At 41.1% G+C, this 27400-nt stretch overlaps 2 protein-coding genes across 11 annotated transcripts in view; both read left to right on the plus strand.

Moving 5' to 3' along the window:
• The window catches only part of NEK1 (NIMA related kinase 1), a 38796-nt gene extending 37284 nt beyond the window's left edge, over nucleotides 1-1512 (plus strand). For all 9 annotated transcript variants that reach the window (XM_061372702.1, XM_061372734.1, XM_061372750.1 and 6 more), the window contains one exon: nucleotides 1230-1512. In XM_061372702.1, the coding sequence (XP_061228686.1) occupies nucleotides 1230-1243 (14 nt within the window). In that variant the 3' untranslated portion in view covers nucleotides 1244-1512. The remainder of the gene's footprint in view (nucleotides 1-1229) is intronic.
• A 15356-nt stretch (nucleotides 1513-16868) lies between these two features.
• Nucleotides 16869-27400, plus strand: part of SH3RF1 (SH3 domain containing ring finger 1) — a 79759-nt gene continuing 69227 nt past the window's right edge. Inside the window, exons 1-2 of one of the 2 annotated variants that reach the window (XM_061372850.1) lie at nucleotides 16869-17099; nucleotides 18597-19086. In XM_061372850.1, coding sequence (XP_061228834.1) covers nucleotides 18700-19086 — 387 coding nt within the window. In that variant the 5' untranslated portion in view covers nucleotides 16869-17099; nucleotides 18597-18699. Of the gene's footprint in view, nucleotides 17100-17126; nucleotides 17463-18596; nucleotides 19087-27400 lie in introns of those variants that run through there. The other variant, XM_061372859.1, reaches the window with a different exon arrangement.

Below are 27400 nucleotides of genomic sequence, written 5' to 3' on the forward strand. Positions count from 1 at the left end.
GTTTTAGAAATGTGTGCAATGATGTGCACTATTTAATGTGTTTCATTATTGAGAAAACATTCTAATACATGTTAACCCCAACATTTCTGCATCTTTTACGATCTTTTACAAATGTGTTGCAGTAGCAGTGAATAAAGGGTCAAATTAGATGACAGCTTTCTATGAGGTTTATATATTAAAGTTTCAGGGGGAAAAGGTCTTAAAAACTAGTTTTATAAAGACAGTTAAAAAATTGCTAATACAAATTGCATTCTCCCAATTTTATTTTGCAACTGATACAGAACCACTCAGTACGAATAAGCAATACCATGTTGGTTTTTTGCTGTGTTACAGAAGTATGACACAAAAGTGTCTGAGAAACATTTTTTTCAGCAACAGTTTATTGATTTAATGACAGACTTGGAACAATATATTATAGTAGTTAATTTTTCAAGTGTCCAAAGGACTGGCAATATAGAACAAGAAGAAAATGGTAACTCTAGTGTTACCAGTCTCTTTTCCTTGCCACTTCGCCTTAAGGATATTTCAAAACTAGTACTAAGAGGCTTAAATGCTAACTTGCTGAAATGCTGGCATACCAATTGTAAGCTGTCTGAGTGAACCCTATTAAAACAAGTTTTCATCTTGCAAAATGCAGATTACTAGGTGGCTATTTTTAATAGCTTCAGTTCCAACTCTGTTTTTCACAAATTGGTGGTAGCACACAAAATCCTATGTGAAAGTAGTTCTTTACATTTCAGACATTTAAAGTACATGTAGTACTTTAGCTGAAGTACATAAAGAACTACATTTAAAGTAGTTCTTTAAATTTCAGACATTTAAAGAAAAAATGTTATACTAAGGAAGGTGAATAGAGGACAAGTGAGTCAGAAGCATGTTCGTGAGCTTCTGTCTCAAAAGTTTTATACTCTTCAAATAAGAAAAGCTAGCGGGAAAAATCTGTGATGCTCTTTACTAAGAGGATTGTTCTAACTGAGGCAGGCTGCTTGAGGTGAAACTACCTTAAATTCACTAAGATGACATGTTGTTCAGTGTTTGCACTGAATAACAGTGCTTTCAAGGCAGTTTGGGTACAGTCACCTCCTTGGTGACTGAGTTGGTGAAATCTGGTATTACTGCTTACTAAATTGTGGTTTTTAATCTGTTTTGTAACCCCAGCTTGATCTGCTGTGTGTGTGTGTTGGTCGTTCTTTTTCACCCTGTCTCTCCCCCTCTGCTGTTTTTTACAGATAACGATGAATAAACCTGACTCAGGAAATCCCTTAATGCTGTACTGCATAGATCAGTGTTTGAAGCCTGCACATCTGAATAACAAATTGTAATGGAGAATGTAACATGGGACAGGAGAAGCAAGACTTCAAAAAAACAGTGTCAATTGTATGAAAAAGAGGTAAAACATGCCTTTTAAAACTCACATACCTATACACCTGTGTACTCGCATATGTAGTCATTAAATACTATAGATGCCCAAAATTGAAGCAAAAATGAAATTAAAGAAAACCCGCTCAACAAAACTAAGAAAACCCAAACCTCAATCTCTCAAATTCTGAAAGAAATATAGAAAGGAATACCTATAGATATTCTGCTACAAAACTGAGACCTATAATGTAAAAACAGCTTCTGCCATATCAACAGTTGGCTGGTACAGTTAAGCAATTGGAAGCATTGCTGTGCTGTGGAAGTACCCACATCTAGCTGTTCAGTTACATATTTACAGCAGCCTCTCTTTATACCTACATAAAGAAATTATTCCATTTTTATTGACCCTTGGGATTGTGTTTTAGTAGCCTCTTGATCTAGTGGCCCAGTCTTGAGTATTTCACCTTTGTCATGCTGAAAGCTGCTGTCACATCTGGAATATCTTAATGGTGTGTCTAAATCAAGGCAAACTGGTACTTCAGTCATTTAAATGTCTGGGGAATTTTTTGAGATTATAAAATTCATTTAGAACTAGAATACTTTTTTCCAATATTTTTATCTTCCCCTTCCCCAACTCCTTCCCAAGTTCCCAAGTATTTAGCTCTTTTGACTTTTGTAATCAATGATAGTATATTCTGCTGTTGAAAGGAGTAGTTCCTTTTCCAGTTTGTTTTTTAATTCTTCCTGTTACAGTCCTGGCTGCAGCAGCGGTGCCGGAAATGAAGTACTGCAGCACAAGTGCTATGTAATAGGTCTTTGGGCTCATATATCATAGGTTGCTTTCCACCACCCTGAAAGAAAAAACAGGTTTTTTCTGACCTGCATTTCCTTGTTTCTCCTGTCAGAACAGTACTGTATGGGGCAGACATTAGGTATGCTGAAGTTTTCCAGTCATCTCCAGAACAGCTTTATTGGCTTACCCACGCAGTAAGTCTCTTGTTACAAATCTGATGAACTATCAAACTTCCAACTGCCCTATTGGAGAAAAAATAGAGATACTTTTAATTTTTTTCAGCTACAGCCAGTCACAATCTAAAACTGCACAAGTTCCTTTTCCACCAAGTAAAAACAAGCATATATATGTATTATTTTGAACTGTCTAAATACGTACATGATTTTTGTATAATTGTTTTACGGTGTTGTTATTAAAGTTTTGCCCACTTTAAAGTGGTTTGTTTGTTGGTTTTTTAAAACACATCAAATTCTTAGTTTGGTCTACCTCTGCTTCAACTGTATCCAGGGAAGCTGCAATGAGAATAAAATCAATAATCATAAATGCCTTTATTAGATTAAATTTATATATATCCTCCTTTACTTGCTAAACACCTTTTGCTTCATCTGATGAGAAACTGTGGTCATTGTTGGAAACAGAGCTGGTTCTGTCCTATGCTGCTTTGCTTCTCCTGCCCCTTCCTTCTTTTGCTTTGGGGGGCTTTGGGTTTTTTTTTTTGGGGAGAGAGGGTTTATTGTTTGGTTTTTGGGGGGTATCTTTAACTTCCCACAGTAAATTTGAGGGATTTTCGCTAGGCTTCTCTTCCATTCCAATTTCAGTGCTGAATAATCTATTCATAGAGAGATGATCCTCATAAGCTACATCATCCATGACATTAGCAAATATGCCCTATAAAGGCTTTAATAAAGAATGAGTTTGCGTTATTTTCCTTTTTCAGGTTTGCTTTTCAAATCATACCTTTCCCACCTTTTGGGAGAGGGCAAGAGCCAAATCTTTTAGCTTTAAAAGAATGTAGATTAACCATATAGGAAGAAAAAGCTACCAACAGCTATATTCTGTATGCTGTGCGTTTGAATTTTTTCAAGGTGAAACAGTTAAGGGTTGGAGGGGTTTTAAACTGAAATCATACCATAATTGACATGCTTTCATTCCTTATGCAGTGCGTTTGCTTGTTCCTGGTTAAAAAAAAAAAAAAAGGAACTTGACAGACATAGTATGCTTTGTCATCAGTTCATGGTTTGGAAAATATGCATAGGTTGAGCACAGCTTTTCAAGAATAATCTTCATACCTGCCACCCAATAGTGGACAGCCTTGAAATCCCTCCAGAGCTGAATTAAAACGGACACAGTAAATAGTTTAGCAAACAACTTAAGCTAAAATCGCATTTAGAATACACACACCCCCAGCCTGCGCCAGGTGGCAGCATAGCAGCTGGCGCAGGAGTACATAGCACTCGCTCAGTGGGTAACAAGCCTTTTACATCGAGCTCCGTTTCTCATCTGTCGTTCATGCAGTCATGGTGCCCCTCTTCCTGGGGGATAGGAGAGGGCATAGTTTGTCCAGTTGCTCCAGGTGACCAGATGCAAATTTAAATGAAACAAAATAGGACCCTTTTAGCAGAGATGTAATAGTGCATGGGATTTGGCTCTTACCCTTCTCCCAGCCAAGGGTGGATAGAAGCGTGCCCTGACTACACTGCTGGTTTGGCTTTTTTCTCTCCACCAAAAGCACCTCATCAACACGCAAATGAGGCCCAGCTCTACTTAATTTTATTAACTGCAGTAAAGCAAAGATGAATATAGACACTTGAGTTTTCAATCCTTTTACATGGTTTTCTTCCCAAGTAATTGTGTGCTTTCTCAAGTCTTACTGTAATGCTTTTTCATTTGTGAGTGCTGTAGACTAAAACTTAGCATAAAACTGAAACTAGGGGTTTCCATTCCCAGAACATTTCCCCTTGGTTCTTTTATCACAGCAGTTTCCATGGAGCTATTTGCAGAGTTTAAGTTTTTAAATCCATAAAGAGCTTCTTCCTTTAAATTAAATGTGTGCATTAATGCAGTACACAGTTCAGATGCATTTCCAAGTTGGCGTATTTTCCAGCTGAGCTGATGAGTTCATCAATTCAAATAGTAGCACTTTGAATGGTTTGTTTCTGTAAGAGTCTTTAAAACACTTCTTCAGCAACTAAAACCTTGATTGAACTACTGCTGTAGATATGTTAATGGTAGTTACTTGTGAGACACATATACAGGCATTCAGTTGCTCCTGCTAAATTGCTTGCCTTGAGCACCTCTGATGTCGTGCACTCTTCCACAATCTTATTTCCAAGACATTTTTAAACCAAGATGGGATTCAGCTACTTCCATTAACTCTCTTTTTAATGATACAGCTTAAAAGCTCACAGAGCCAAGGACTTGGGAGTTTTTCCATGTCAGCTGCACAGCAAATGCCAAAAGCAGGCAGGATGTACAGGGGGACACCTCCAGTGAGGCAGCATTTGCTGGGCTCCAGGATGGCTGTGACAGCTCTTTTACAAGTCATCCCTGCAGCTGACTGTATCCAGTGTGGGGCTGGGGTGTTGGTGAGTCACTTCTGCTCAGCGGATGGATGTTCCCTCAGGGACCACAGTCAGCCAGGAGAAAACACAGTTTGGTTTTAAACAGTGATGTGGCTGAAGCTGATGCAGACACGCTCCGAGGATAATGGAACCGTCATCATCAGGTCCTTGATGTACCATGGTTTTTGCTGTATCCTGCAGGCAGTCCTGACAGTAATCTCCAGGGGAAGGAATGAAGTATGCATTTTTGTTGTACCCTTGACATAGGAATAAACTTCACGAGACTTAATTTTTAGACAAAACCTCTGCGGTACATTTTAAATCTCTAGCGATACTTCAGGGATGCTGTTCTTTCTATCACCTTCCCCACCAGGAATCAGAAATTCTCACTGCTGTTTGTTTTACTGCTACTAGAATTATTTTAAATGCTATCAGAGTAGTTTTGCAGAAGTAAGGTATGCAGCCTTTTTCTGAAGAAGTGATTGATTTGATGTGGATGCAGAGAGACAGAAAACCTGAGATGCCATTAATGATGAGCTAGAGCTGTACTGTGGAGCTATACCAACATGGCCACTGCTTAAAGAGTCAGTCAGCCTCTGTTTTATAAACTGTTGTAGCTCTTGTACTTCTCTAAATTCCATTTCTTTCTCCCTATTGGACTGTAACAACTCTCAAGAAAGATGTCTAAAAGACAGTAATAAAATGCATCTAATTTGCCATTACTGCAGCACCCTTAGTTGATCCTTTCCCACTGCCGTTAGTTTTGATTACTTACATGCTTGCCTACTTATTTTAGTCTTGCTCTTCAAGCTTTGCCAGATGAAATCAAAAGCTGAAGATGGCAGTTTAGCTTCTCAATAGAGTAAATTTGGACTTAATGCTGGATATACTTTCAGGGTTTTTAATTCTAAGAAATAGTATATTTTATTTTTTCATATTTAACTATTTTAATTTGTTTCATAATGTTTTATAACAGTTTTAATGTTTTACAACATATTTAAAAATTAATATGTTTAATAGCCTTATTTAGGTCTCTGTTTTACTGTTTGTAAAACAGATATATGGAGGATTATTTCCACAGCAGTAAAACATCTCCTATGGGATTTTTGGCTATGAATAATCTACCATTTTTTGTTTCAGCTGTTGAAAAGCCTGACTGCAATAAATTGTATATCCTGTTCCACTCTGGACTTTAGTACATCGGTTAATGATCATAGTGCCCTGAATAACTTAGCTCACTTTACTCACTTAATTCACTGCAGTGCCTCCTTTCCTCAGATGACCACTCCTGCCTTCTCTGCATTGGGCAATCATGTTTGACTAGGAAGAGACTCCAGTGAATTCCGACTCTTAACAGACAGCATGGTTAAGCACTGCCAGTTGGGAAAGGGAGCACAGTTCACCTCTGGCCAGCAACCTCTGCTAACCATGCAGTGACACTGCAGTAAGTAGTTAACCAGTCTGCTCAGATCAGTAACGGATGGATTCTCCACCATAAATACCAGTATCTAGACATATATACAACAGTGGAGCATGTTATATGGATGAGCACGGTTATAAGGCCTCCCTCCTCCCAGTAAAACTTAAAGCAAACTTGAATCAAATCCCAGTGTGATCTGATTATCAGTATCAGAAGAATAAAACATGCCCACCCTCATGCTTTGGCACAGAGCCTAACGCCATTGATTAAACTGTTGAGGAGGTGGGTTTGAGCCAAGTCATCAGACTCTGAGCTGCAGCCAGTGAGGGTATGAACGCATCTTCTATTCTTATTCTGCCACAGTGAAAGCAATCTCTTATCAGAACGATGGGGCACAGCAGATGGATCTGTAACTTAAACCACTTTGTAATAGTTCCTAAAGCTCATCTGTCAAGAATGGTGCAAGGCTACTTGGGCAATTTTATTAAGAGAAATTTATGTATGACCACATGATGTGAAATAGGCCTACTGAGGAGCAAAAGCTGTGTAGTGTATAATGTTTATCTTGCATTAATCAAGCCATAATGTACTTACTTAACAGTGCTTTTGTTTTCACTTGATGTCAAAACTCCTTACAGATGTTTTAGTCTGCTTATAGCAGCTAACAATGTGGGAAATGTATAACTGAAATAGTTTATTTTAGAAAGTCAGATAATTGTGAAATTGCCTAGTTTATCATATGATAAACCATGGGGGCTTGTAAGAGGGATCATTCTAACCCATAGTCTGAAACAGGTCAGATGCCTTCCTATAGACACTAGCTGTGACAAAGCTGTCTGTGATAGCTGAACTCTGGTATCTTCAGCTGAACGTCAGAAGCCTTGCATACAAGGCATGTTAAGACATGGCATGTCTCTCTCTCTCCTGCCCCTCAGTTCTGCATTTCTGTCTTGGTGGCATCTGAAAATTGTGCTGCTCACTCACAGTGACACTGCTGTTCATGGAAACTGCAAGTACCTTGTTTCTGGAAACTAAACCCTGATGCTTTTTCAGCCTCAGGGAACTGTATTTCCCTGTCATGGCATAACAGAGAGGTCAGAAGGCTTTGTGATCCTTGGGCAGATCATGAAGTGAAGCAAATTCACAGTGTAGAATAACAGAATAACCTGGGGGGGGATATGTGCTGGAAGCATCTGGGAGGCTTTTACGCATACAAGACAATATATTCTATACTTGCTTTCTATGACTAAGTTTACTGGTACCAAGGTCTAGAATTAGCCAAATAAAACAGCAGGGAAGCCTTCTGTGTTTCTTGCCTCCATTCCTCACTAACATTTTTACATTCACTCAGTCTCTGCTAATGGAAGCTGGGGGAAAAGTGCCGAGTACAGCACTAATGACATGAAGAAAAACACTGAAGAAAGCAGCAGGGAGGCCAGCGTTTCACCACTCTCCCTTCCTTGCCCAGGAACATTTCAGTGACCTCTTGACACCTCCCCTGGGAAGCTTTAAATTGACAGGAGTATTTGCCAAGTAAATACAAAAAATGGCATTAAAATACTATTGTTTCTGACTTTATCCTCCTGAAGTCAGTGAAAGCAAGTTAAGGTTCCCGCAGCAGCTATAATGCACTAACCTCATTCTAGATGGAAGCATATGTGGACATGTATCAGGATTGATTAAAAGAACACTTCCATGCACTCACTAGTATCCACTTGGGAAACAAAATAAAAATGCCAAAAATTAAGTTACAGTTTATTCCTGGATTATCCTGGTATTTCGGTTAAAACTTCTGTTTCATGTTATGCAACACTACCTAGAGTCAAAACTTCATTAATTTGTCCTATGAAAACATCAGGGGAAGGCATTTCATGTTTGCTATACCCTGATTGTTTATTCTGCCATGGTTTTTGCTGGGGTGAACTACTCAAGAATGACTGCTGGGACTCCTGGAAAATACTATTCTGGCTTCATTATCTGCCAGCTGCCAATTTTTCTTCTGACATCTGACAGTCAGGAATGGAGGGATATCAGAGTATGCTGTATCTCAAGCATCTCCATACTATTTCTTCCCACACCTAGAGAATGTATCTGCTATTCAGCAACACTTGCTGGTCATTACTGACTCTGATCGTGCTTATTAGCAGTATTCCAGGAGACACATCACTAAACTGGAGAGCTGTGGTTCAGTTCTTGGAATGATCCCTTTGCTTACTATTGCAAATTATTAATGTTAATTATTTCATCCTGCAGAGATAACTGAACCTATGCCCCTCATTACCTCCCCTCATTCATCTTGCCTTCTCTTTCCAGTCTTTTTCGCAGTCTTCAGTGTACAATGCAACTCTGCTTCTGTACTCCCCATCCCTGTCATACAAAAAAGGAACAGCACAATTAACACCATAAATGAGAACACTTCCAGAATGCAGTAACAGGAACATGCTCACTAATGTGAACTAGCACATTGGATCACACCTAGCACAGGCCATTTGCTAACAACTGTTTTGCGCACAGCTGCCTGAGCTATATTTAAGGACTATGACAGGGATTAAAAATACATCTTTTTTCGTGTAGGTCTAGAGAAGTGTATCCTTAGAGAAGAAGAGTGATAAAACAGCATTGGCAGCTTGAAGCGATGCTTGCAAACAGGTTTTTGGCACACTCGGCCATTGTCAGAGCCTGGTCACGTTAACATGCAGAGAGTTGCTGTTCCCATTTTCTGGGACATGTGGGAAAACATTACTTGAAAATGGGTTTGTCTATAGCTCATATAAAGTGCATATTTAAAAGGTATTTAAAGGCTGCTTCTTAGCTAAAGGGATGGAATCCAGCTGCCTGTTTTCTTTGGCCCTGAGAGTTGGTTTGATATGATTTACATTTTCAGAGCTTGCTTCACAAAGAAAGAGTTAGAGGATTGGTTTGGGGCCTTTTTTTTGGTGTGTGTTAGTGAGTAAATATTTTACAGCCCGAATTCCTGGTTCCACAAAATCAGTGACTCCAGGCTGTGGGACAGTGTAAGTAAGCACAAAGGCTGGAATTTATTGCTAGTAATGATCTATGAGATAAGATTTTCAACTAAGGCAGTGCAGCGAGGTCTCTTGCCAGATGTGTGGGAGTGAAAGTGACACAAATCTCCAGAAAGAAGAAATGAAACTCTTTGGCAATCCCAGAGTGATAATGCAGCCTTGTAGCACCAGCAGCCTCAGAGAATTCATTTGGCATCCCAATGGCTTTATCAACTTAAAAACCAAGTCCCAAGCTTTATAGAAGAAATACAAAGTAGTGCCACGAATACTCCATAAATTTATCTCACTTCCTTAATCTTATTTTGAGCAAGGAAAGTTGGGGGGGGGGGGGGGGGTAGGGCGATCTACATTCCTTTGTTTGTAATGTACTGTGGTAGCAGAATGATACTGATTCTGGGGAACTTGCCCCTTTATTCCCTTACTTTCATCCCAATATAATTCAAAACTTTCCTTCAGAGTCAAGCTACATTGGAAATCCTTGCTTTCTGCTTCTAAGATACCACAGACAAAAGCAACAGTGCGCAAATGGGGCAATGATCACATCCAGACATCTGCCAACATCGTTTCCCAGGTGTACTAGAAGTTGCAGCTAACTGTGCCTGCAAAGGAGCTCCTGTGCTTATCAGGCAACACAAGAAGCATCATCTGCTCCCATGGGAATGCAACTTCCCTTGCAGCTAAGGGGCCATACCAAAAAGGGAGGCTTCAGTCTAAGACTATATCTTTACCTTGGTACAAGGATGCTGTTTTTACTAGTTTGGAATGGAAATTTTAGTGCACTTTAAATGCTGACCCACATTTTAATTTTTTTATATCCTAATACCCAAACTCTTACAAAACCCATCTCATCACTCACGGGTGACACCACATCAGAACTGTTTGAGTGTGACAGAGATGTTTGAAAAGTAAACATGCTGATAATCTACTTGCCTGTCAGCTAGCTCTGCCCAGCAGGCAGTTTTAGTAGGAAAATGCTATTTTAAGGAAATAAATCCTTTGTAAAAACTAGCTGAGCATGCTTTTAAGAACCAACATGACAACTCTTTTTTTTTTTTGTGACCTATCAAATTATTGCAGCACTCAAAATTCTAAGATGGCTTAGTTTAGAATTTAAACAAGCTAGCACATTCTTCTTGTAGATTTTGTTCTCAAAACACATGACTGTCATATGGAAAGCTGTCACATATTTATCCTGGAGCATCTTACCAGACCCTGCTCCTAAGCCTGAAAGCGCAGCTACTTTCAGACTGTTCTGGAACAAAACCCAAACCAAGTCTCACTGCAGAGGAGAAGGAGGTGAAGGGAGTATGGTGCTTTTCAACAGGTTTCCTGATTTGGGCAGTAGGAGGAACTGCAGGACTTGTCATAAAACACACAGAAACCACAGTACAGACATACCATTGCCGTTACTATGCAATTCTCATGCTTTAGTGACCACAAAAGCACAAGGGGTTTTTAAGAGTTACTCCGCTGTAAGTGCACATTCAGTCACTGCTCTTAGAGTAAGACACCGAGAATAAGGTGTTTGTTAAAACCTGCAGGAAAGTCTGAGTTTTCATTATGTTGTCACGCAGTTGCCCAAAAGAGAAATAACATCCCTTAAATCACATCTGAGAGAGCCTATGCTCTAAATGGACTTGAACATTTCCCATCTGGAAAGACTAAAGGGGGTACTTAATATGTGTTGAAGATATATTTGGTGTGAAATTTGAAGAGGTCTGCCTGCTACTTTTAGAGGAGCTTTTCTGAGGATAGGACTCTCAGGATCTGGCCAAGGATGTTTGCTCTAGGAGGGTCCATTTGAATGCAGGACCCCTCTAGATAAACTAGCACAGTGCTGTGGACTCTTCCCTGTGCATGAAACTTACTGACTAGCTTTGTCTGTCTCACAGGATTTTAGAGTGCTGCAGTGCATTCTAGAAATAACAAATGCATCAAAAAGAATCAAAGAACTCTAGACCTGACATGATGGATATAGGCTTCTCCAAACACCCACATCATCCCTCCCTCCGCATAGCCCATGTGCAGAAGTGCCTCCGACTCTCCTCAGCAGTCCAACCTCCTCCTATCTAATACTGTAATTCTTGGTTCACACAGTATACGTGCCAAGTACCCAGTCTCCAGACATGCAGCTTCTTCCAGACACTTTGGTAGTGAGGTGTGGTAATTAAGATTAAGTAAACGTCTATGAATGTTGAATATCCTTTATGATATTACAGGTTTTCTTACTTAAAAAGGAAAATAAAGATGTTTGAGCCCTGCAACTCGCCTCATCAGTCTAGAGTCAGTAACACAGTAATTCTACTTAAACATTTATACAATTATTGGGTTACTGTTCATATGAAACAGCTTTACCCTGTGGCTTGTACGTAGCCTTTGCAAGTGGAGAAAATATTAATAGCTTTTTAATAGCTTAAAATTTGCTAATAATACAGCAAAGTATTAAAACAGTGTGTAAGTATTCCAAAAAGTCTAGGGCAGCTAATAATTCTAAAACTATATCCCAAATCTCTTACGAATCTCTGGGAGACCAGATCTAAACAGAATTGGGAAACACCTAGAAAAGAACTGAATGGAGAATCTGGCATGCTGTGTCTCACAGGAGTCTCCCCTAAGGACACTACTAATTCTCAAGAGGTAAAGGAGCACCAGGACCAACTCTGCAGCCTCAGAGATAGGGTCTGCGGCTTATCAGCTGCATGAAAGGAAGGAAAAAGTAACCTGATTTTGGAATAAACTTCTTAGGAATGGAGTCTTACATTTCTGTACCTCTGCTAAAATCTTCAGAACTGTGCAACCTAGTTTGATTTCTTTACATGAAAATTCTCCTTTGCTTTTTCTTTAACCTTGTTTGCAGTAACGCCAGTTTCAAGCTGGCTGATTAATGAGATGCAGGCACTGCATTCCCATCAGTGCAATGAACCTTTAAATCAAGTTCTTGACCAACTACACACACCAACACCTGACTGCGTTTCTCCAAGGTACAGCAGTAGACACTGCAGCTAGGATGTATGGATCATAAGCCCAGTGTTTTCCTGTGACTAGCCTGGCAGAAATGTCTTAAGGTAACAAAGACCTTGCCTAGACCCTGAGAATTTGTAACGTGTTTATTCTTCAATGCCCCAGCCACTTCTGTTGCATATTCCCTCATTGCAATGCAAATTATTACAAAAGCGTCAATATTTGCAGAGGTACAACCCCAGCTTAATGTTTTCAGAGAGAGTTGGTTCAAAACATTAATACACAGATTACACTCTCCTCAAGAAGGCTAGATGCCTAGGATACAGAAAAAAGATGTGAAACTAGAAGCCAAACGTCTAGTGAAACCACAACTACCCATTTCTCCTGCCTCCTCACAATTACAGTACCAGCAGAGATCCTTCTGGCAAGATGCAGAAGCCTTAGAAGTACTTTTGTATTACAGTCACTGATCTGGTTCACAACACAGAAAGTGCAGCAGGGGCAGCCCAAAACTTGTTTTGCAGCAAACTGACTGGGTCAGTGTCAACCACACTGAGCTCCCTGCTTAGAATTCCGCTAACAGTGACCAGGCTGGGAATTTAAAGCTAGCACTAGCTGCAGCACAGACATCTTGCTGCAAAAAAGAATAAAAATCAAACAATCCAAAACAAAATCACAATTCCCTCAAGCTCCCCACATCAAATCCACACACACACACACACAAAATCCTCAACTCTTTAATGAGAAAGGAACAAAGTGATTGAACAACAACCTTGCTCATTTCTGCCAGAGACTGCAGAAGTTGGCTGCACTTCGCTACCTGCTGTACTTGCCAATATAAAACCACCACTATCAACATGAGCATCAGTGATAAACTCTTCGTAAATTGATGGCAGTGGACATTTTCTGTGGCTTGTGAAAGGAAATCACCACTGCATCTCCAGAGGCGAGAATATTGTTCCATTTTATAAGGAAATTAGATGAACTTTTTTGGTTGTGGACATTACAATGGACTAATGCGGACATTACAAGAGCAGAAACATCTTCCTTTCTGACAAAAAAAAAATAGCTACAAAAATAGTTTAGTACAAAGAATGTGTCTTAAAACAAGAGCATGCTTACTCTTTCAAGAGCAGAAACATGCTTACTCTTACAAGAGCAGAAACGTCATCCTTTCTGACAAAAAAAAAAAGCTATTAAAATAGTTTAGTAGAAAGAATGTGTCTTAAAACAAGAGCATGCCTACTCTTTCCAGTACAAATAATGTTGTCCTGGGTTTAGCAGGACATGCAAATGACTGCTACTGCTAAACCCAGGACAGATGTTAAAACTTAGTCCTGAGCCTACAAATACAAAAAATTCAGACTATGACTGCTACAAGACACTATCTTCTGTTATATTTCCTTTCTGACAGGACATAACACCTCTTGTTCCATGATTATTACCTCTGAGTCTTTTGTAGTCATCTCAAGATTATAAGGATGGAATTCACAAAGAAGTGAAATATGCCTTCAGATGTTTATTCACACAGGCCAGGATTTCTCTACTCAGCAATCACTCAGTTTGATTTTATGAATCTAAGTATACAGACTGCTAACGTGACTTTTTTAGGCATATCAGGGTCACAGTCTTCAGGGACATTTTGTGGTGTTAGAATGGAGCTTGGACCTGTTTTCACTTTTTAGAACATTTTAGTGCATTTAAATGCTTTTGCTCTTTCATGCATTAGTTTACAAATGTCCGTTTCAAAAGATTTGCATGCTAACAAGTGGAATCCTATTCTGAAATATCCCATACTAGTTCTTCATTAAATTTCCTAAGGAACTAGGTGCAAATTATTATAGAGCATATCTGTCAGCCCCTCACCCAATTATCTATAAATCATTGGCAAAACCTGGCAGAGTAGTTGTAAAGATATTGAGGTTCTATCGGTTTTATGGCAAACAGTGGTCATACCCAGAAGAGATCTATGATTTGATTTCCTCCCTACAGAAAAGGGTGCAGCAAATGTAAAGTTCTCTCTTCTTGTTAGCCTGCCAACCTATCCATTAGCCAGTGTTGCTCAGAGCTGGGCACAGTATACTCTGCCTCACATTTTAAAGACAGATGAAACACTGAGGTTACTTGGAAATGTGGCAGAAACAGGAATCGTTGCAGTATGAGTTAGGGAGGAATAGGAAGTATGATTGTTTTGGCAGAGAGGGTTGAAGACACGTAGGTTGGTTGGCATACAGAAGTAAAAGAAGGTACTGGCAAAAGTGGAGGAGCACAGAAGACAGTGGGTTTATTGCACTAAGGATGATGGATATGGAACACAGAAAAAAGGAAGAAACCAGGTGTTACCAGTTCCGCTACTGACATTTTGTCTTTTCCTGTTCTGCCTATCGCCCTTTGCTTCTTCCTTTACCCAAAGGCTTCCAGATGAAGAGAAACAACATGCTGGAGAGAGAGAGGAAAAAAAAATAATAAATCAAAACGGTTGTGCCTGAAAACCAACTTCAGAAGTACGATTTATTACAAAATTATACTTGTTTACATGTTTTCACAAATAGGAACGAATACTAATAGACATTATAATCAGAAATTTGGGGATTTGAGTAAGTAGGGAGCCTCTTCCTTCAAATCCATGTTTTTAATGGTCCTCTGCCCCATGCAAATTCTCCTTTGCATCAATAACTTTATAAAAGTTGTGTAAGGAACCAATGAACTGTACATAGGAATGGAAAGGTTTCGAGAAAGGAGGTCTCCTGATGTAAAAATGTGCAAAGCGTACAATTCCCTGCCTGTGGCTGGGAGTGAGAACGAACAAACGCTTCAGTGTAATAGCAATCCCGTTCAGTCCTGGCGTCAGGCTATTCCCGCCGCTCCGAGCCAAACACCTCATCCATAAGGGGGCAGTGGCACACATCACCACGCACACCCCATTTTACATAGATTATACTTGTTTGAAAATTAACTGCTGCTGCGCAGGAAGTACCAGGTTTATGGGTTACTCTTCACAATGTTTACTGCTTTGGCTCGTATTCTGCAATAGATCTAGCATTTCACAGAATAGACATAAAACATTATCAAAGACCAGCCTTGATAAAAGACTGATCTTTTCATCCTGCTTCCCTGAACTTTCATCTTGCTTCCTTGATGCACCACCTGTACTGTAAATTCCTCTCCTGTTTTAATACATATTTTACATTCCTTAGGCAGCAAACAAAGTTTAGACAACAATAACTGTGTTGTTTACAAAACTGTGCTGGAAAGAGTGGCAAATTATTACCTTGTACCCTTGATGAGATCTTTTGGAATAGCTGTGGCCAATAGGGAAAACCAATTGTGAGATGAATTTTTGTTTAGATTTAACAAGTCCCTGGTCCTAAACGTACAGACTATCCTTTTTTCAGCTGTGGCAGTGCTGACATGGCAAGACAGAGAAATACTACAAGACATGGGAACATTCTTAAGTATCAGATGTTTATAACCTTCTCTTCTATTTATATTGTGATACTCCCTGGAAAACACAGACACAGACAGGAACCCCATCTGTATCAGTTTTCCTGAACTCCAGAGTCCATGGGGGAGGAAACTTTCTTAATGAACTGTAGATATTTAGCACATTCAGTATTTCTCCTAGAAACGCAGAAATGGAGACAGAAAAGCCTGTCATACTATCAACTTACACAAACCCACACAACCCATGGAGGAGAAAAAAGCTTTTTATATGCAGACAAAATTCAGTAAGAATGACAACAAACTTCAACAGCTCAAAACCAGACAGAAGAAGGAAGCTTTCAGATTGCTTCCCTTTTGATTTGCAGCTGACAAGATGATTAGCTTGAACTTCACTTTTCTTCTACGTTTTTTTTCACCATCCATAGACAAGGTGATTCATCTGATTTAAGACGTATGTGGCTTAAATTCCTTTTACTGTTTTATGTTAATTTGTAAGTACCTCAGTATTTACTTCCTCCTTCATTCCCACAATCCTGTACAGAAGCATTTCACCCGAGACGCTTCTAAATCAAGCACTTCATCCTCCTCCCTAGCTCAGGTGTGCGTGTCAAAAGAGACACGCACCAATTTGGGGCAGGTCCTGACCTCACCTGATGATTTAATTGCGCAACGCTCACAAGTAATTTTGTGTCACCCCGAGAGAGTCACGCACTCCGGGGTCAGCGCTCCATCCAGCCTTCCACAGCGCAGCCTGCGAGGGCCGGAGAGAGCGGGGCTGCACCCGAGGCTGCCGCCTTGCCCTGCCCGTACCCACCGCCACCCGGAGGGGGGAAAGGCCGCGCCCCGGCCTCACCCTGTCCCACAGAGAGCTGCGCCATCCTCGCCGGGAGCAGAAGCCGCACAGTCGGGGGACGTGCCCCGGTGCCCCGCCGGGAGAGGCCTCCCCACCCCACACAAGCCGGCTCCGCCTCGGGAGCGTTTCCTTGGCCGGCTCTGGGCACCCCGGCTCCTCCTTCCGTGGGGCCTGGCAGCCGCAGTCCTGATTCACCACACAGGGCGGGGTTAGCGCCTCGACCACCACAAGCTCCTCGCTTTCCCCACAGCCGACCCCAGCCCCAGGTGCGTGACCGGCACTCCCCTCACCCAGCCGGGCGAGGAGCGCCTCCCCCGGCGAGGCAACATATCGCCAGTCCCGGAAAGCGCCCACCCGCCACCCCACGGCACTGGCAAGGGGGCGGTGTGAGGGGGGCTGCCGGCCCGTTCCCGCCCCCAGCCCTCCCGTGCGAGGAGGAGCCGCCGCTGAGAGAAAGCGGCCCGGGCCGGGGACGGCCCGTCCTACCCTCGGCCCCCTCAGCGGGGCGGTGCCGGGCGGGGCGGTGCCGCCCATCGCGTCAGCCCTGCGCGGCGGGGCGGGGAGGGAACACGGGGGGAACCGAGCTTAGCCGGGTTTTGGCGTTACAGTGGTGGGAGAGGCACTGGTAGCGGCTCGTTACGGAGACAAAGCCGGGGCGGCGCGGCCCCTCCGGCGCCATACGGTGAGATCCGGGTGGAGGACGGAGAGGGGCGGTGCTCGGCCTCCCGGGGACCCTCTCGCGCCCCTGAAGGGTGGCTCGGCTCGGCCGAGGGGCCGCAGGCCCGACCCCCTCTTGCCTTCACTGTCGCATGGCGGGGTGACAGCCCTCTGCCCCGGGGCTGCCGTCGCCTGCCCCCCGCCCTGCTGCTGGGTGCGCCTCCTGAGGAGCCGTCCGCGCTCACCCCTCTCCCCGGAGGGCCCGCGGGGCGGTGCACGCCGCCTGCCGGGGTTTGCCTGCTTCCCCGCCTGCGGATCGCTTTTAAAGGGGGGAGTGGGGAAACATAAATAACTAGAGGAGCCGGCGTAGTGCGGAGCCGCACAGCAGGTAGGTGGAGAGATGAACGCCTCGACACGCGTCCAGCGCCCGCGGAGCCGAGCGAGCTGCTTCCCCAGGCCGGCGGTGCGGCTGGGCGGAGGCGCGCAACTTCTCCCGGAGCCTGGCCTCGGCACCCCCCGGGGGTGGGATGGGGCTGCGCGGCCGGACGGAACCTCCCTGTCCCTCCGGGAGCACCCCTCCCCCAGCCCCGGGCTGGGACTGCCTGTCCGCGCCAAGAACGCGGGCGCGTATCTGTGAGCACTGCCGAGCTCCACAAGCTGTGTTCCCCCTACGGAGCAGCCTGGGGTGGCTTCCTACAGAATGATGATTTATAGGGGGCTTTTGGTGGTGGGATGGTTTTCCCTCCCTTTCTTAGCCTCTCGCTATATACGCTTAAGCTGGCTGAAAGCTTTCCTTTGCCTCTGTGGCTGCAAACACATTACTTGTGTTGTCCTAACGATATGGCAGTAGCACTTCCTGCTGTAAATCACTTCGCGATAGTTTTTGAAGCGCTTAAAGGCGGCACTGTAATGAACCCTCTTGTTCAGTGCCTGTGGTAAGCCTAAAACCCTGTGAGGTAGAGGCTGTTTCCAAGACTGATGTGTATAATTTGCTGCCATTACTTTTCACAGAAATGATAGAAACGTGATCTGCTATTGGCTTGGTCTTGGCATAAATGTAATTCCCCCTGCTATGTCCTGCTGCTGTACACTTTGTTGTTTTGGACCCAGTTGTAATTGCCTTTGCCATCTTGTGGAAAATAGCCGATTTCAAAGAAGCGTTCAGAAGTACAGGTGTATTAAGCAAGAACTATGAAAAGTAAGCTTTATTATAATGCTGTACTGAGGATAGCCATTCATTCTGGAATAATCTGATGAAAACAAAATCACCCAAGATTAAAATTTGTGGGGACTTGTATTTTAAAACCTTAGCTCTTAGCCAATTATTTTAACTATGGATCTATTAATGTAGATTGTTATTATGATGTAGTGATATTTTGATGTTTCATTTATTGCATCTACTGAATTAGTCTAGAGAGCTTTTTTTTTTTTTGCTCTTTGTATGAACATCTTCATGTAAAATACAGTTTTTCTTCCTCTTTTTCCCATACTGATACCTTTTTTTCCCCTCAAAAAATTTCAGAGCACGGTCAGAAGAGGGATGGATGTAACATGATATCCTTGGAGGGCTCAAAACACACACACTCCGTGAAGATTTGTTTTTTTGGCTAAGTACTACAAAGAAAATGGATGAATCAGCTTTGCTGGATCTGTTGGAGTGTCCTGTTTGCTTAGAACGCCTTGATGCTTCTGCAAAAGTCTTGCCTTGCCAGCACACGTTCTGTAAACGCTGTCTGCTGGGCATTGTGAGCTCCCGAAATGAGCTGCGATGCCCAGAGTGCAGGACTTTAGTGGACTGCAGCGTTGATGAACTGCCCAGTAATATTTTGCTTGTTAGACTACTGGATGGCATCAAACAGAGGCCTCGAAAACCCAGCACTGGTGGTGGGACTAGTAGCACAAATGCTTTAAGGGTACCCATCAACACTGTAGCTAATTGTGGATCAAAGGAACTGCAGAGCTCTCAAGTTGGACAGCAGCAAAGGGTGCAAGCACGGAGCCCTCCTGTTAGGGTAAGTACCATGTGATGACCATATTTTGTTGCAGTCACGACTGTTCCAAAACAGTTGATGGCCTCTGCTTCAGGATAAAGTCAGAGAGCAAATATGGCAAAACAAAGTATTTTTGAGACTTGCAGCAGAAAACGTCAGTGTTCTTATCAGTATTGGTTTACTGTTATGTAAATACCAGTAGTAATACTTCCTTATTAAAACTCTCAGTTGTTGAGGTAAGAAGAAAAGCATCTCAGTACCTCAACTGTCTTATTAAAAGGAAGACAAGTAGAAAATCATTCATGTGGAAAGCTTAAATAATTGTTAAGGATAAACATTTGTGAAAAACACTTGCAATTGTTCTGGCTCTGTCAACTGCAAGATAAGAGATTTTGTCTCTTGCACTTTCTGTAATGATTCCAGCTACCAGTAAATTTCTTTTGAGTTAGATGTAATGAATGTTAAAACATGACCAGGGAAGTCATGTTCTTGTTGAGGTTGGTAGAGGTTTTGCCATTGGCTTCTAAGGAGCTACACTTTTCTATCTCTTTCTCTTAAAAAGAAATCTTGGCATTACTGTGGTCTGGTAAGTTATTTGTACTCTCAGTCTTCACCCCCTCTTTAATAAGGTTTTCTTCAAAGTATTTTTTCTGGGTGCTTTGGAAAATCTAGGTACTGGGATAGGAAGACACTGCCTTCTCTTCCTACTCTTCTTCCTTCCTAGGATCTGTGCAATCTGTAGACTCTACCATACCTTATAATCAAGACTCAGTAGCCTCATTTATGATTTTCTCTTCTGGAGTCTGTATCGGGTAATAGTTTTATGAGATGACTGTCCGTGCTCTGTGTTATTTGATGACAAGACGGAACAGCTTCTCTGAAAGGTCTTGCTGCCCACTTTGTGAAACTTGCATATTTAGAGTTCCTGTGTTTGAAGTGGAGTTTCTGAACGGTTTAGGTGGTTTCCTTCTAGGAAAGTTTAGTTTATTTTTAAGAAGTATCTTAGGGTATTTCTTAAGCCCAATGAGAGGGCTTAAAAATGTACTTGGCTGGACTAGGCTTGATTTTAAAGTATACCTGAATGATTTTGTTTACTTACCCAGTGAAGAAAGCCTTACACTGATTTGTCCTCAGTTGTAGTTACATGGTTGGAATCTAAGACATCAGATACACCTCTTAAGTTTGCGTGAGGATTTCAAATGCAGGTGTTCCATTTGATGGTATTGTTTTCTCTGTTTGGTAGGGACTCTCATTGGTCCTTTACCTTAGACTTTAAAAATAATAATTATCATGCCACTTCCTGTTATTGAATTTAGTTCTGTATGTAGATTACTTGGTGAGGGAGGAGAGAAGACGCTGGGGGAGTGGGTTCATAGTTTGGTTGGGTTGGTTTTTTTTTCCTTTTTATTTCAGAAGGTCAATCTTAAAATACTGCAAAGAAGCTTCAGCAGTTTCTGGTCTTCTCCAGAATGTTAAGGTGTTTATTGTGATACCTTGCATTTGCAGAAGCTCTTAAATGTAAAACAAAACAAAATACCTATTTACCTTGTTCATATATTTTTGTGTCAACCTTTGCAAATAACTGTGTCATTTCAGAGACTGTTGCTCCTCCAAAGAGATTTCCAGTGCAGCAATATACTGCATGTGTGAATGACTGCTTCAGAGTTTCTCAAAGTCTTGTTAGAAAAAACAACTTGAATGTGGAATATTCTCTTTTCATAAAATGTTCTATAATATCCTGTTGTGCAACATTTGCATTTCCAGATGTTGCACAGAGTAGAAAGTGATAACATATGGAATGTTGCTTCATTTTATTAGTTACGCTGTACTGTGTGCCATTGAAATTGTGACCATGTGCGTACCTCATGTAAATAACTGCAACTCAGTGTATAATTAGTGATAGATTTCAGCATTTTACAGTAAGTCTTCAAGTGTCTTTGTTTCTGAGGTTTCACAGGCATTCTTGTATCTTCTTTCCTTTGAGAGTCAGGGAAGGATGATCATCTCATCTTTTGTCCACTGTGTCTAGAGCCTTTTTGACTAGGAAGGCAGTACTTTTAAGAACATGAGCCAACTCTGAGGGATAAGAAGGGGGAGAAAAGTAGAATTTTTCCCTTTCCTAATGAAAAGTTGGGTTGAAAAAAAAAAAATCAGAACCCAAAATGCCAATTTAATGGACAGTGCTGAAGTAAATGCCCTGTTTGTTTTGCTAGCTGTACCATAAAGATGGTTGCAAATACAATTCCTCCCTGGGAATTGTGGAGGAAAATCTGTTTCTAGATGAGTGGCAGAGTCAGATTTCCTAAACTAATTTTGCTGAGGGGGACCTAGTAAATGAAAGTCACTATTACGTTAAATGAAGTGAACATGGATGAAGGCTGTCAAGTCATAAACATTCTGCTTATACCCTGAAGTAATACTAAGCTCATAAATGCCCTTTCAGAGGATGCCATAATTTTCAGAAAAGGTTAATACAGCATGTACTGAAGCGTGATTTCCTGAACTGTATCAATGACTGTGGAGCTGCCAGCCCTGATGTTGCACAGTACTATGTATATTACGTTCTCTATATGTATGTGGTGACACATGGCAATAAACAAACAAATGGCTCCTTGAGTCCTAAAACTAATGAAGCTGGGTGGGTGGTAGGGGTTAATAAATTTTGTGTATCTCCCCCACTGCAGTGACTATATTTCTTTCCTTAACCTCTGTAATCTTTCATCACCGTAACAATTGAATTTTCTCTCTGCAAGTTCTCAACTTCCTTCTGCTCCCTTGATTTTGACGCATAAAGCCTTCTGTGCCTTTTTCCATGTATCAGTTGGACAAAGGCAGGATATACTGCTGTACCTGATGGAAAACTGTTCGGTGATTGCCCAGCTCTTCTGTTCTAAAGGGCCAGCTTAACTGGGAGAACAAATAGTAGTTAGGCACATGATGTAGCTTCTGGATGCTAATTTAATGCTTTTCTCTTTTGTTTATTTAAGTGAAAACCTTGCCTATGTTGACAGCTTGGAAGAGCTGTGAGAACCACAGCCTGCTGTCAAATCTGCTTGCAACTGGTCATCAGGAGCAAATTATTGAGGGCTGTGGAGGGACTACATGATCACATGAGCATGGCTCGCTTCAAAAGAGCATATGAAAATTTTAGAGTACTTCCTTTCAGGTTTATGCTTGTGTTACTCAGCTTGTTATTTTCATGAAGTATGTCAAGCAGGTATTGGGTTCCTTATGGTAGTTTTGCAAGGGGATACTTACTGTAGGAATCTTAAACATAGCTGTGTGCATAAATTGGTAGATGTTGGAGAGGTGTTTCTAGTTCCTCTGCTAGAGGATAGGTTTAAGATGATACACATTGAATTTTTCCCTTGAACTCTTCTGCAAGTTTCTTTATAATCCAAGTTCCTGAAGTTAGGCCTATCTTCCCAGCAGATCCTTAAGTGGAGGTGTCAGGATTGCCTGAAATCTTATCACTGTTAAAAGTATTTTTTAATGAAGTTTTCAGCTGTTCTCTGAGCCAAGTGTAGGCAGGAAGAGATAAACAAAGGATTCAAATGATCTCTCTTTCAAAAAAAAAAAAAAGCATGAATAATTCAGAAGTTGGCCATGCCTAATAGAGTTGATGCTTATGCTGAATAAGTATTGATGGTGTAATTTCCGTGTATTATACTGTATGTGAGTGGGAAATCTTGCTGAGAAATGTTACTGCAGACAGTGGGGAAGTCCTACAGCTTTTCCCTTTTTCCTTGCTTTTATTCTGGAAAGCTGATAGAGACCTCTGGTGGTACACCACTTCTGGTGAAGCCTTCTTGAAATGAAGAGGGTAAAGGCATGTTACAGGCTATTAGAAAATGCCCATTTAGCAGGATTCAAAAACCTGATAGGAGCTGAAACAAGTGCTGCTGTTGTAGTCACAGCACTCACTGGCCTGTGATCCTGTCAGAACAACTTAGTTGTCAAAGAAAAATGTCTTAGATTAGAAAACACTTAATGATTAGAAAACAACAGTAGGACTAAACTGTGTGTTCATACATCAGCAACTTAATGAAGGATTGAAAATAAATATGGGGATTGCCAATCATAGCAGGTTTAGACTGGAACAGATGTTTGTTGTCTGAGCAAGAGTTAGCAGAATGAAAGTAGTGCACAGATATGTCACATCAGTAAACATTTGGCAGTCAGGTACTCTCAGAAGAAGCTCACATTGTGGTAATAGATCAGATTGTGAGGTGTGTCACTTTGGGGAAAAAAGCGGTTGTAGAAACATGCGAGAAACAATAGCTGATGCAGTGAGTTACATAGTTGGTGTTTGTGATGGTAGGCTGGAGAAATGTTAGTTGATGATACCTGATTTTGAGAATTGTGTTTGTACAGATTTGTACAAAATCTTTACTCCTTATTAAAGAAAAGAAAAAAAAAGGTGTACCTTTTTTTTTTTTTTTGTAGTTTTAATCATGTGTCCTGCATGTTCCTGCATTACATCCTATAAAAGTAAGGAATGTCAAGGTGCAACTTTAAGATGTGAATTATCTTGAGAAGTTGGAGACAGGTGCCTATTCACAATTCTGGAGTAATGATTGGAAAACATTTCAGGAAGTCTCTCTAAATCATGTATGCACACTTTTGTTTCCTCTCATGCTTGCTGAAATGCCAGATTCTGCTTTTACATTTACAGTTGCTTGTACCATTTCAATTACTTCTCTGTTGCACTTTTGTATCCCATGTTAAACTAGAGAAAAATTAATGGAGATTATACATATAAAAGGAAAATAGACTGTCTATCATGGTGCTAATGTGTTTCCTCATAGAGGTAAGTAAGCAAAGAGGGAGGATAAGCAAAAAAGAAGAATTGTCTCAATATCCAAAGGCATTGGACTAGGATTGAGAGTTTCTGTGCTCAGTTCCTGGCTCTGCCACAGACATTCTTTATAACCTTTCACAGAGTTATTCAGAGCTCTTTGTGCCTCTGTTTCCCATCTGCAGATATGACTGATAGTACTTCCTTTGTTTGACTTGCTGTTTAAACTGTATACTCTCCAGGGCAGAGATTGACTTTTTTTGTATTTTGCATCTATCTATAGGGTGTTTTACAATGGATCCACAGTCTCAGCTGAGGACAGTAGATACTGCTGTTAGCTCTTTAAAACATTGACATCCACATTACTGGAGAGCTGTTCATAGTCCATTTCCTGTATCAAAGATGGTCCATTGTCTAGTGTTAGATTGTTGAAAGGATTTAATTTTGTTTGGATTTTTAACAGGGAATCAGATAAATATCTCAGTGAGGAAAAGCCAGATACTTAAAAAAAAAAAAATTATGGAAGCTGGTGTTCCATTCTTCAGCTAGAGAAATTTGCATCTGACTGGCACACTGGTCTATAGATTTGAGTGTGTTTTGAGAAGAACAAAAAGAATATCTGAATGGTGTTGCTAATGCAGAAATATTGAATTCCATACTTTGAACCTTGATAGCCGTCTTTAGCCTGCCAGCTCATATTAATCTGCTTGATAAAATAGCTGTGAAACCAATGTAATCCCTTTATTTAGAAAATAATTAGGTTTTGAAGTAATTTGATTTATAAACTAAAAAATAAATCCACAGTATTTAAGTGTGATGCTTAAATCCCTTTTTGTTTTGTTTCCAATACCCTTTTTGTGTGTGGTAGTGGAAATTGCTGTTGGATGACTGCTTTGTTTTCAGGTGGAAGAGGGGGGCTGTCTCTATTTCCCTTCATTTTCCAATTTAATATTCTTCCATTTCTGTAGACTGCCTGCCTGAAATAAAATGGTCTCTTTTTCTCCACTTTAATTTGTCTGGTGAGTTACAGGTTATTGCACTACTCAAAAAGCTTTGATCATTCAGAAAATTTAAACTTCTGCACAAAAAGGAAGTCTAAGGCCCTTACTTTTAATGGGCTTGTGAAGGGGAACAGTTTTTTTTTGTTTTTTTAAGAGAATAAAAATTGTGTAATTTTTCTCTTATTACCACAGAAATCAAATACCTATAAAACTGCTTTACATAGGTGGTCCAGGGTCTGGTCAGAAAAGTCGCCAGTAGCGCTATTACTGTGTGTCTGTGTGCATAGTGTCTGGCTTTCTGCAATGGGTACCGCTTGTTCAGTGGCTTAGTAGACGTCCTGTATGGTAGGAAGAGCTGGAGGCTCTTGGGATGGTTGGGATGGGGTCGTCTAGAAATCCTTCTCCTCCCCTCTCCTTTATCTGAGTGAAATGGTTTTCACGTGGTACTTCCTCTTCTTATCCCTGTTTAGTGTGAAAACAGCAAGCCTGAAACTGCAGCTGTGATAATAGAACTGGAAATATTTGTCTTTCTTTTGGTGGACTTCCCCTTGCAGTGCATTTGGCATTCTCCTCCTGATATGCTTAACACCTTCCTTGGTCTTTTCTTTGGCTCCATCGTTGTCCTTTACGCAAACATTCTCTAGCCTCTGATCTTGGTGTACTGCTTCCAAGAAAAAGAAAATATATATTTTTCTTCCCTCTTGTGTCCAATTTGTCCTTGACTGTGTCAAACATATGGAACATAAAATAAGCAATAAGAGAGAAAATGATCTGTTGAAGTATCTGGACTACAGACACTCTTGTGGTATTTATGACTTAATCTGCTAAATGAATGAAGAGCATAAAATGTAGGTTAATATTACTGTGTTGCTTAGCCTCCTTTGGTTTGCAGTTTTCTTTTTCTTCTTTAAATCATTGCCTATGTGCACATCCTAGTGTGGGCAAAAATGTGTTTCAGTAATTAAAGCTGAAATATCATCTGGTCAGCCATGCTCATAGAAACGCCTCATTACTGCGTGCAGGAAGGAAAAGTATGCATCTGTTTGCTGCATCTCAGTTCATATCAGATGCCTCTTTGGAAGTAGACAGAAAAGCTCATCTCCCAAAATCAGCATGGATTCTTGGGTTCTTTACACTAGGTCAGTTTCTTTGCTTTTCTTTTTACATCACCAGATTGGAGTCTTGGAGAGCAGTGTTTTTTGAACCAAGAACGGCTGCTTTGAGGTGAGCTGGATACATTTTAGGGAGTGGCCCTGAGGTGGAAGAGCCGCACATCCAAGTGCTCTTTACCACTTAACGCTTCCTGACTATAGAGGGGAGATGGCAGCACTGTCCTCTGATCGTAATACTAAACGGTGGCGGTAGTTCCAGTTAGAACCTTGCTGCACTGAGAGTGTACGAATAACTGCTTTCATTTATTCTGATCCCATAGGTATTGCCAGGGCTGCCATGCAGTTTGGGCACAGTGCCTCTAGCTGGTCTTGGTCAGCACAAAGGCAAACAGTTAAGTCTGTTTTCTCTTCTGCATGTTCTTAAACTGTGGGACTCGGGAAGGTGTTCTGGAAATACGGGAAATCACTCCAAAGAGAGAAACTGAGTCCAGTATTTTTCAATTGAGTGAGGGGAAAATGAAGCACAGAATCAAACTCAAGTCTTCATGTTTCATTTACAGATACTGTTGCCATAGTGTCTCAGAATCTGAGCCTGCTGGGTACATGGAAATCAACTGTGGCCCATATGAGCAACTCACCATGGAAATAATTTATCCCTGTACCCTCAGAAACTTAGGACTGTGACAGTCATTTGACACTTGTGGCACTCAAGCACGATTTGTTATCCAAAGTTAAGTTTTTTTGTAGCCTAAGAGCATGTATGCTTCAGAATTCTAAATTATTTAATTTCTTGTCTATGTCTTTGTTCCTGTCTTATGTTGCTCTTTATCAATTCCTCACCAGCACCACCTATGCTATAGTATAAGCACTTAAACTCTCAAGTATAAAAAAACCCAGAACCTGCAAGAATGTCTGATCTCCTGAAAATAAGGACAAAATTCTTTTGTGTTCATGTACACATGCTGTCTCTCTCAAAAGTAATTTTATTTGTAAAGGTGCTGATTTGCTCAGCCTTCTACATAAAACTTAAAATATGGTTTAAGTTTGTATTTGGTTTTGTTTTTTTTTTTCTCTTTAATTGAACTGAAAGTTCTGGTGCTTAACTGTTCTTTCTACCTTCCAAGTTGGCATGATTCTTTGGAGTATAATACAGATTGTCTGGTTTTATTTTCTGTAAATGTGCAAAATATAATTTTACAGTTTCTCAAATTGGAAATGCCTTTTGATCAGAAGTATTTTGATGTTGCTTAAAAACCAGTACAGATAGCATTCTTCTCCTTGCTGGAGCAAAGGGAGTGCTGCCAGTGTTTCATAAAAGATAAGCCAGGCAGCAAGAGAGTGTCCTGTTGGTCTCCATAAACCTGAAGCACTCCCCAGTCTTTAGCATTTGTTTGTTAATAAAACTAATTTTGTTTCATGGCATC

This window comes from Neopsephotus bourkii, unplaced genomic scaffold, assembly GCF_033783945.1.
Source record: "Neopsephotus bourkii isolate Nb327-2 ecotype Australia unplaced genomic scaffold, CSIRO-AGI_Nbou_v1 NB_168, whole genome shotgun sequence".
In the NCBI taxonomy this organism is placed as follows: domain Eukaryota; kingdom Metazoa; phylum Chordata; class Aves; order Psittaciformes; family Psittacidae; genus Neopsephotus; species Neopsephotus bourkii.